At 49.2% G+C, this 11,281-nt stretch overlaps 1 protein-coding gene across 1 annotated transcript; it reads left to right on the top strand.

Moving 5' to 3' along the window:
* The first annotated feature begins 9,925 nt into the window (after positions 1 to 9,925).
* Positions 9,926 to 11,065, top strand: LOC121879266. Its single transcript, XM_042385858.1, has one exon. It carries the CDS (start codon positions 9,926 to 9,928, stop codon positions 11,063 to 11,065), a length of 1,140 nt encoding a protein of 379 aa, XP_042241792.1.
* Positions 11,066 to 11,281: the final 216 nt, after the last annotated feature.

Below are 11,281 nucleotides of genomic sequence, written 5' to 3'. Positions count from 1 at the left end.
TTTATCCTGGTCAGAATCTGCATAACTACCATCTTCAAGCCTCAGGTCTCATACTCCTACTCGCGTTTTTATTTTCGACTTTACATACCGGTAAAGCGCCTTTGGGTTTGACTTGACCTCGCTTGCAACTAGCCTCTGGAACTCTTTTTCAGCCCTTCTACATTCTATCTTTGCTTAGTTTATGGCTCTTGCAGACATCCTCCTGTCCTGCTCATCGTCTGACCCAACTCACGTCTTGAATTTCTGGGTTTCTTCTTAGCTTTGTCGACCGCCGCATGGTTCATGTGTAGGGATCCCCTCGTGTTCCTAGAGACACTGGGTTTGGTCTTGGGTATATATTTATCGATCAAATGGGTCACTTTACTAGTTATGATATTCAGCGTAGTGTCTGTGTTCTTGTGCCTTAATGAGTCAGCCCAGTGGATACCCCTCATCTCTTCCCTCATCCCGTTGTAATTTCCCTTGTAATATTTGCACCTTGGCCTGGCCTTATCTTAAACTAGGTAACAGTTAAATCTGAATGACAACACTATAGAGTGACTGCTGCCAACTGGGGCAAGGTGTTCCAGTTTGGCCACCATACCCTTGTATGTATATTATGTATGCTGGATTATATATTATGTATGTATATTAGGTATGTGCTCCATTTATGTATTATTTATTCAGCCTAGCTAGCAGCATGTGGCAATGTAATTACCATATCCCACATGCTTAATTAATGTGCCTGGCGACGTATGGAAGCTGCTAATGTCTCACTTGCCATACGTCGTCTATAGTAGTTGACAAGGAGCCAAGCTGAGGAGCGTTACTCCCCTTGTGTACATATCTCTTATCCAGTAAATCGAACCTACAAAATCTATACAGGTGTTTATGTTCTCTCCTGTATATTGAACTTATTATCCAGAACCTAACATGGCGCAGTGCGTACTTTTACTGGATAATTACGAGTGATAGTGCAAAGTTTGTGGAAAGCCGGCTTATGGACTCCTTCCCTGCGTCAACCTACCGCCACCCGTCCTCGAAGAATTTAGCAACTTTGAGCAGTGTCAGTGACAGTGATTTTCTGTGAAGTGTTTAGTGCATTGTGTGTTTCGTGCCATTCATGTGTGACCTTGTTCTAAAGGATTCCCAAGGTATACGGCATGTTCTGGGCATTTGTGGGGAGTAGAGTTCAGTGCACCCTTCTCTGACCGCGTCCAGAGGGTAACTGGCGACTGACTGCGAGTCGCCGCGCCTCTCCCTCCTCTCTCTCCCAGCGAGACGCTGCCCAAGGCGCGCACACACACATACATGTACTAACACACTGACCGCGGCGATTGCCTTATATATATTTTATATATATAACCTACTTATCTGTGTATTTAATTTTTTTGTCTGAAATCTTGTTGATACGACGGGCTGACCGGTCAACACTGATTTAAGACACAGTACACAGATGAAGTAGTTATGTCTCATGCCTTACGTAGCCGTGGACCCAGCGTCCGGATGAGTGAGGCGGATGATAGCTCGGCATAGATGGATGACATGGCCGACCACGACGCTCCAGCTCCCACAACATCGCGCAGCCCTTCACCTCAATATTCAGTGTTGTCTCCAGAGATAATTGCTTTAATGAAGTTTATGAGAGATGAAAGGCGCGAGGATGAAGCTAACAGACGTGTGGCGGATGAACACAGAAGGCAAGCAGAGGCAGAACGAGACCACCAACGGAGATTGGAAGACAGTGCACGGTTTGAAGCTTTGATATCTCGCCTCACTGTTAACCAAGCCCCTGGCTCTAACACTGCCTCGGTACTGACTGGTTCAGATACCTCATCAATGCTTCCTTCACGCCCCACAGCCCCACCTAAAGCAGCAGCTCAAACACCGCCCATCTTGAAGCCTGATGTGAATTTCCAGACTTTTCGTGAATGGCGGCGACGGTGGACTGATTATTCTACAATGGTGGACCTCCAGAGTTTGTCACAGCCTAAACAACTCATCCAGCTGCTTATGTGCCTGTCCTTGGAAGTTCAGCGTGTCTTAGAACATACGTTGCAGGTACCTCCGACCTCTTCGTTGTCTGTAGAGGAGGTACTGGACATTCTACAACGGCACATCAAAGGACAGCAGAATGAAGCTCTGCGCAGGAGGGAATTGTTTAGCTGCAGACAGATGGAAGGTGAGTCTTTTGACGCCTTTTATGTACGTCTTAAGGGAGCCTCGGAAGAGGTAGATATATGTCTAGGCCACCACCAGCAGTGCGAGGAGACCCAGTTGAAGCAGGTGATCCTGATGGGTGTTAAGGACGAGGAACTTGTCCAGCGCCTCACCTCCCTCGACTCTTCCTCTTCTCTGAAGGATGTGTTGACGATATGTCGCTCCTATGAGGCTGCCAGGTGTGCCACCTCTGCCATCCGAGCTCCCCCTACAGCTGTACGCGCTGTGTCCCGGTACAAGAAGGACACGAAGTCTGCTCCTACGCCTTCGCCCACCACGTCCACGCCCGGTTCATTTTGTAACAACTGTGGTAAGCAGCACGGAACACAGGTGTGTCCAGCTGCTGAGTCTACCTGCAACAGTTGTGACCGTAAGGGCCACTGGTCACTCACAGTACGGTGCCCAGCCAAGTACGTCCAGTGCAATGTGTGCGGTCGTTTGTGCCACTATGACAAGTGTTGCCCCTCCAACAAACCCAAGGGACAGCGTCGGCGGAAGCTTCAGCGCCCTTCCACCAGAGAGGGCCGCCCACAGTCTTCCAATCAGAAGCATGACGACCCTGGACAACGCTCGAGCCATATTAGGAATGTGTGCTCCCCCCCCGCGTCCCAGGACCAAAGTTCCCCAGTACATCAGTGTCATTGTGACCTACCGCAGTGTCTCATCCCGTCTTCGGATGTTGCCCGACACCGGCGCTGATGCTACAGTCATCGGTCCCCAGCATTTGCAATGCTTGGGGCTCTCTCCAAGTGATCTAGGACCGCCCCCCAAGGATCTCCGCTTTATGGCAGATGGTTCACAGATGACCCCGGCCCTGGGTTCACTCCAAGCACAAGTCACCTTTGGCAACAGGTCGTGTCAAGCCTGGATTGATGTGCATAACGGTGTCCCGACTCCTTTGCTGTCCTACAGACATTGTCAAGAGTTGGCCATCATCTCCCAGGACTTCCCCAAACCTATTCTTGAGGTAAAACACGCCAACAGGGTGCAAAAAGGGAGCAGCAACGACCCTGCTGCCGCCCTACCCCTGCCTCTTGCCAGTGACACCTCTCCTTCGGATGCTCGGAAGTACTTCCTGAAGGAATTCAGCGACGTTCTGGTGACCAAGTCCGCTCTGGAATCCAAGCCTCTCAAGAAGATGGTAGGTCCCCCATGAGGATCCACCTGAGGGACGACGCGAAGCCCTTCGCTATTTACACCCCTCGACTGGTTCCCCTGGCCTTCCGCGAGGCGGTCAAAAACGAGCTGGACTCCATGGTCGCCCAAGAAATTATTGCACCAACCGGCGATGACCCGTCTCCATGGTGTCACCCTATGGTTGTCGTCGCAAAACCTAAAGGTGGTGTTCGGATCACCACTGACCTCTCCAAGCTCAACAGCCAGGTGTCTCGTCCTGCGCACCCTTCTCCCACGCCCTTTGCAGCTATACGCAGTGTGAACCCGAAGGCGCGCTTCTTCACGACGATGGACGCCCTGTGTGGATACTGGCAGATAGAGCTTGCCGAAGAAGACCGACCACTCACAACTTTCATCACCCTGCATGGACGTTACAGTTATTGCCGTGGCCCCATGGGATTCGCCGCTACAGGAGACGCTTTCTGTCTTCGAGGTGATATGGCTCTACAAGGTCTGGCAAACTGCGTGAAAGTGGTCGACGACATACTCGTGTACGACGAGGATTATATGGATCACCTCTGCCGTATCTACGAGGTACTCAACAGGTGCCGGAAGCACGGCATTACCCTAAATGCCGACAAGTTTGTTCTGGCTAGCTCTTCAGTTGACTTTTGTGGGTACACCCTCTCAGGGAATGGTATCGCAGCTGACCCGGAAAAGGTCCGCGCCATCACGGATTTTCCCACCCCTGCTAACCTTACCGACTTGAGGTCCTTCATCGGTCTCGTCAACCAGTTAGCAGAGTTTTCGTCGGACATCTCCGCAGCTGCCCAACCACTTCGCCCCCTGATGAGCCCCAAGAGGACATTCCTGTGGACCCCCGACCACGACAAGGCCTTCCAGCAAGTGAAACAGGCCCTGTCTAGTCCACCGGTCCTCGCCACGTTTGACCCAGCCTTGCCGACGGTTCTGCAGACAGATGCCTCACGCTTGTATGGCGTGGGATACGCCCTATTGCAGGATCACGGTGGAGGGCAGTTCCGGCTCGTCCAGTGTGGCTCGCGTTTCCTCTCTGACACCGAGACGCGCTACGCCACTATTGAGTTGGAGCTGTTGGCTGTGGTTTGGGCGATGTCCAAGTGCAGGTTTTACCTCATAGGCCTGCAACACTTTCACCTAGTGACCGACCATCGCCCTCTTGTCCCGATCCTCAACCACTACACGCTGGACGCCGTTGAGAACCCTCGCCTCCAGCGTCTGAAAGAGAAGCTCTCGGCCTACGTTTTCACAGCAGTGTGGCGTGCTGGTAAGTAGCTCTGCATCCCTGATGCTTTATCCCGCTCTCCTGTCAGCCGCCCTACTCCAGAAGACCATGGGCTCGACGCCGACCTCGCTCTTTCCGTCAGGACTGTGGTCACTCTACACGCCGTCCAATCCCTTCGTTCGGACCTGTCACCAGATGACGACAAGGCAATGGAGGACCTTCGAACAGCGGCCCGAGATGACCCTTCCTACGTCCGACTCGTCGAGTGTGTGAGGAATGAATTCCCTAGCAACCGCTACGACCTTTACAACACCCTGCTCCCGTATTGGAAACTCCGCGATGAACTCTACTGCGACGGGGACCTTGTTCTGTACGGAGCACGTGTAGTTGTCCCTGCTGCCTCACGTCCCCACGTCTTGGCTCGCCTTCACGACAGTCACCGTGGAGCTGAGGCCACCAAACGACATGCACGACAGCCAGTGTTCTGGCCCGGCATCGACTCCGACATCTCCAATATTGTCCGTGCGTGTGAGCCCTGCCAAGTATTACAACCCAGCCAGCAGCAGGAACCCTTCATGAGTGACGACAACCCCACTCGCCCCTTTGAGTCTGTGTCAGCCGACTTTTTCTGTGTGTCAGGAAAGTCCTTCCTTGTTATCGTCGACCGTCTCTCTGGTTGGCCGGTTGTCATCAAGTGCAGTAATGACACGACGTCTGCCGCCACCATCAGCAAGTTCCGCCACTACTTCCGAGACGTGGGCGTTCCTGTGTGCCTGCGAACCGACGGAGGGCCCAGTTCATAAGCCGGGACTTTGCTGTGTTCCTTGACCGATGGGGAGTCCGGCATGTGTTGTCATCGCCCCATTACCCGCAGTCCAACGGCCACGCTGAGGCTGCTGTCAAATCCCTGAAGCACCTCATCCTTAAGGTGGCCCCTTCTGGGAATATTGACTGCGAGGCCTTCGACTGGGGTCTTCTTGAACTCCGCAACACACCTAACTACACCGGACGCTCCCCTGCCCAGGTCTTGTATGGACGCCCCCTTCGTTCTTGTGTCTCTGTTCACCCTCAATCCTTCTCCAAGGAGTGGCAGGCCAAGACAGAGGATTGTGATCGCCGAGCCGCCGAACTTGTTCATGATGTCGTCGCCCGCTACAACGACCACGCCCGTCCTCTCCCCAAGTTGAGTGTTGGCACCCAAGTCCATGTTCAGGACCCGACCTCCCTACGTTGGGACAAAGTGGTCATAGTCATGGGTCTCGGTAGGTCACGGGACTACCAGGTGCGGTTACCCAGTGGTCGTGTGTGGTGGAGGAACCGCCGTTTTCTTCGCCCCGTAACAACGCCTTCTGCTGACCCCGCCACCAGTGTTGAGTCCCATACCCTTCCCAGTGATCAAGTCCCTCGACGCTCAGAACGGATCCAAAAGAAAAGGTCCGCTCAAGACTTTGCTATGAGCGTATAGGGGGGAGGGAGGTGTATGTATATTATGTATGCTGGATTATATATTATGTATGTATATTATGTATGTGCTCCATTTATGTATTATTTATTCAGCCTAGCTAGCAGCGTGTGGCAATGTAATTACCATATCCCACATGCTTAATTAATGTGCCTGGCGACGTATGGAAGCTGCTAATGTCTCACTTGCCATACGTCGGCTATAGCAGTTGACAAGGAGCCAAGCTGAGGAGCGTTACTTCCCTCTGTGTACATATCTCTGATCCAGTAAATCGAACCTACAAAACTATACAGGTGTTTGTGTTCGCTCCTGTATATTGAACTTATTATCCAGAACCTAACAACCCTCCTCGTTTGTTATGATTAGGTGTAGTGGCTAGGGTGTTTGCTCCCCTCTGTAATGTGTCGGGTCTCTAACATGTTGGAACAGAAAACTATCTCTCAGAGTTTCTACAAAAAGAGTAGCAGGGTTATTCAAGTCATTTGGGGTGAACTTGTTTCTCCAGTCGATGTTGCCATAGTTAAAGTCCCCCATGATAAGGAGCTGGCTAGGGTTGAGCATTGCCGCATTGTCTATTAAGTCTCTTAAGTTCCTTTGATTTAGTGGGCCATAGTTTGGGGATCTGTAGATACACCTAACACTAAGTAAGTCCCCTCCCTTTAGTTTAATTTTACACTACTTGGACTCTTCAAAAACATCCTCTCCCTGTACCCTCGCCTGGCTGGCTCTAAGGTCTTGCCTAGCATAGATAACCACACCCCTCTTGCAAGTTTCTTGAAACAGGTTCGTAAATGAGTCATATCCAGCAATTCTGAACTCACATTCTTCTGGGTCGATTTTCCTGTTCTTGTACAACAATTTTACAAGTCCTATAATATCTGCTTGGTGTACCTTCAGTAGCGTTTCAAACTCCTCTCTCTTATCAGGGAACGTATTAGTATTATTGTACATGACAATCAAGCCAGAATTTGTTCTCGGTAACATCTCTGCTCTTAGTAGTAACCCCCCCCCCCCAATTCACAGAAGCTGCAGCATTTGCTAAGAACACTGTATTTTGCAGGGTGTGGTTAGAAATGTCATTGTTTACAAGGCGCTCGCCTTCTCCCGGCTGATAGGCGGAGCTGGTGCCACCTCAGGTGGGTAGAGAGGGTGGAGGGTGCACTGCTGTCTCCCGGCCCTGTGTCGGCACACTTGCTTCCACCACCTTCTCCCTGAATACAACCCATGTACACCCGTCCCCGCTCCTCCTCGACTCCTCCCTTCTCTACTTCATGCCCTGCAGGAGCTTCCTGTGCTGTTCCCTCTGCAATACCGTGCGATCTGGGTGAATGAATACACTCCGAAATGCCTCGCTCCTTGCTAAGTTTTTTGCCTGCCGAATAACCTTCCATTTCTCCTCCTCACTCAACTAGTGTGATCCTGAGGGGGCGAGACTTGTTCCCCTGCTTTTGTCCCAGCCTCCTCACATCCTGAGGGGTTGATGGCGTCTTCAGAATCTCTTTACAAATATTCTTAAACTGCATCTTATCGTGTGTTTTCTTACTCTCAGTTCCGTCCGCCTGGCTCTCAGGGACTCCAAAAACCATTACATCGTTCCTGCGCTGGAAATGTTCCCGTTGTTCCTCCTCTCCCCTAACAGTAGGTCCGTTAATTTTCATTTCTTTGACACACTTCTTCAGAGTTCCTAGCTGCTGTAGAACCTGTTCTGTTCCTGCATTACTCTCCGCCACCTCTCGTGGCCCTGCTAATACCTCAGTATAACTCCTCTTAGCAACCACCTCCATTCTATCGGCAACTTCCTCAGTCTCAGCAAGGATCTCTTTCCCAACTTCTTCTAGTTTGGCAACCAGCAAGGCACCAGCTTCATCTATTTTCGTCCCTAAGGAACTCGTTCCCCTATGGTTTGCAATCGCCTTTTTCACCTTGACTATGCAGTCAGGGCAATACCAGCAACAGCCTTCATGCTTTACGGCAGTTTGTATCATCCTAAACGTTGCATTAGTCAGGCCTGTATCCTCCATATCCGACGCCCCCCTCCAGTAATCACATATCATACTCATGGTTGTTGTTGATGTTTTTTTTTTAGGGGGGGGCAGACTGTGTATAGATCTACACCTATTAAAAAAAATGTTCTTCGCTGTCCTCTGCTGGGTTTAACCTCCCCTGTTGCCTTTAGAGTAGTCTTCTGTTTTTTTCTTTTTTTTCCAGTTCACTTCGGGGATTTGTTGGTATTTATGTGCTAACTCTATGAACACTGCATTTTGCTATGAATGACGAATTTTATAAACCCACTCAGTCTTTTAGAAACACAGAAAAATAAAATATAACCTTCTTTTGGGCCGTAATACAATGCCTTTAAGGATAGCAAAGCTTGTTGATTTTATTATTTTTTTATTTTAACTAGTATTTCCTTATACTTTCTTTTCCCGTTCTCATCAACGATTTATCACTGTGGACACTGTATCTCCCTGTGAATGGTGTATTGTAGACACAGTTTCATTCCATGAGAAAGCACACAAACAAAATAAAATTTAAAGTCTCTGTGGCACCTATAACACGACTTGGTTTCAGCTGGCAGTGGTGCCTTCCCAGCTTGCTTGCCTATTTGTATTCACTTTAAGTTATTTACAACCTCTTCCGCAGTCACTGATGACACTATGAACTGATTTAACCAAAGGCACAGTACTACACTCCCTGGTTGGCCTTTATCACAGCCGTGACCACAACTCCGTAAAAAAATAAAAAATATAAAAGTTTTGTCATATGGCAATGATTTTCCGGTTGTAGGCCTCCCGACCTGGGCTGCACCTCCAACTCGGTGGAGATTGAGTTTTCAATAATACAATAACGTTCAACATTAAAACTTGCAGCATCGATTTACACTTTCACACCACTCAGACGATCTTGATGATCTTATATAATCAATGACCAATATCTGCTGCTCTACAACGAAGGCCCGAATGCCGAAACACGCTTTGTTGCTAAGCAGAGACGCAACACAACCCGACCCGAGCCCTTGCCCAAGTGGAAGTAGAGGCGGATGAGTGTACTCGGGAGGGAGAGAGGTCGAGGGGGTGTAGAGGTGATAACGCAGGATGTCAGCAGCAGTGTGGACGGGCCAGTGTTGAGAGGGAGGGGGGAAAGTAATGGGGACAGGCCGGCGCAGGAGGGTGTTAAGATGTGAGTTCAGTGAGCGCGACAGGGGAGTCGGTTGCTCACTGCGAAAAAGTTTAACACCAAGGATGACATTGAGAGCAGTAATTCGATCGCAGACGGGGAGCAGAATTAATTCACGCTGCATAACTTCCATTCTGGTGGTCATAAGGCAGCTGATGATGAGTCTCATCGTTCTGTTTTGGATTTTCTCTATACTTTGTTTCTCGCGTTGGGAGGCGACTACAAAGACAGGACATGCATAATCTATGACAGCTCTGGTGATGGCAATGAGACGTAGGACCCCGACAGAGGCTCCTTTGAGGCCGTGGGTGAGGTACTGGAGGGGCCTCGTTCTATGGCGGCACTGGGAGATGACATGGGCGGCGACAGTGGGGGTAGTGGCGCTGGTAGTGGCTCGCAGGGCTACACCAAGGTACCTGTAGGTGCGTACTTGATCAATGTCTTGTCCTTGCAGAGTCAGCGGTGTCTGACCCTGGAAGTGTGAGATGAACTTGGTTTTAGTGTGTGAGATGACTAGACCGAGTGTTTGACAGGTCCGGACGAACGTGGAGAGTGTCATATTATGGAATACATGTTCTCTTGTTCTAATTGGGTTTTGTTTTGTTCTGTTGCAGATGTATATGGATTTATGAGTTGAATAAAGCCTTGATTACTGAAGCTGTTTGATCTCATACGACAATTTATTCAACTCATATTCTACTAGCAAAATGGAACGCATACTCTGCCCCGACAAGCTTGATGTTGATCCAAATTCCCCAGCTGCTGAGAAGGAATACAAGCATTGGCTTAAAACTTTTGAAAACTTTATTGATGAGTGTGGAGACAGAGCGCCTGACAAACTACGATGTTTGACAAAATATGTGTCTGCTACTGTGTATGAATTCTTTGCTGATGCTACGGAGTTTGAAACCGCTATACAAGTGTTAGAAAAGGTATATGTGAAAAAGAAAAATGAGATATTCGCCGGACACCAGCTCGCCACAAGACGTCAGCGTCCTTCCGAAACACTGGATGAATTTCTTCGCGACTTGCACAGACTCAGCAAAGATTGTACTCTAAAAGCTGTCACGGCCGAAGAATATTGTGAAGAGTTAGTACGGGATGACTTCATCAACGGACTGTCTTCTGCAAATATACGTCAACATCTATTGGAAAATCAGGCTCTCACACTCTCTCAAGCCTTTGATCAAGCTAGAGCCTTGGATCTTGCACAGCGTACTTCGGAAACCTTCCAGCCACTAGGCCCTGTCATTGCAGCAGCTTCAGGATGTGTGGAGGAAACTGTTAAGTCACCATACACTAATCAACAAGATATATATCCAGATGAGGATTCAACACTTACAAGTATGACCACTAAGAAACGATGTTGGTTTTGTGGTGGCAGTCTTCATTTACGGGCGAGATTTCCAGCTAAAGATAGTGATTGCTTTTCATGTGGAAAAAGAGGGCACTCGGCAAAAGTCTGTCAGACTAAGGGTAAGAAACAGGTCACGGCATCAATTTCATCTCCTACTCTTTGTACCATCTCAGCTGCTGTTCCTCATTACCTGAATTGCTCTGCTACAAACTTAAAGGTAAATGGAAGACGAATCTCCCGCCTTATTGGTTCGGCAAGTTCTGAGAGTTTCATTGACAAGAGAGTGGCCTATCAGCTTAAGCTTCACATCAAACCCGTTTTCCAAAGTATAACCCTAGCAATGTCTTCTTTAACGGCTTCTGTGATAGGTGAATGTACGGTGGATCTCTATGTGAATGACAGTCATTCTCCAAACACACGTCAGGGCGTCATTGAGAATCTTTGTGGTGATGTTATTCTCGGCATAGATTTAAAAAACAACACTCCTTAGTTACCATAGAGCATGGAGGACCCAGACCTGAGCTCATGATTTCCACAATTGATAACAAGCCTGTATGTAGCCTGGCATCAGCAGGTATGTCAGAACCACTGTTATTTGCAAACATGCAAGAAGATGCAAAGCCGATAGCCACCAAATCTAGGAAGTTTAGCCCTGATGACCAAAAGTTCATTACCAAAGAAATACAACGCTTACTGTCCGAAGGCA

This window comes from Homarus americanus, unplaced genomic scaffold (genome assembly GCF_018991925.1).
Source record: "Homarus americanus isolate GMGI-L3 unplaced genomic scaffold, GMGI_Hamer_2.0 scaffold50805, whole genome shotgun sequence".
NCBI lineage: Eukaryota > Metazoa > Arthropoda > Malacostraca > Decapoda > Nephropidae > Homarus > Homarus americanus.
This window is presented reverse-complemented; position numbering and strand designations above follow the sequence as displayed.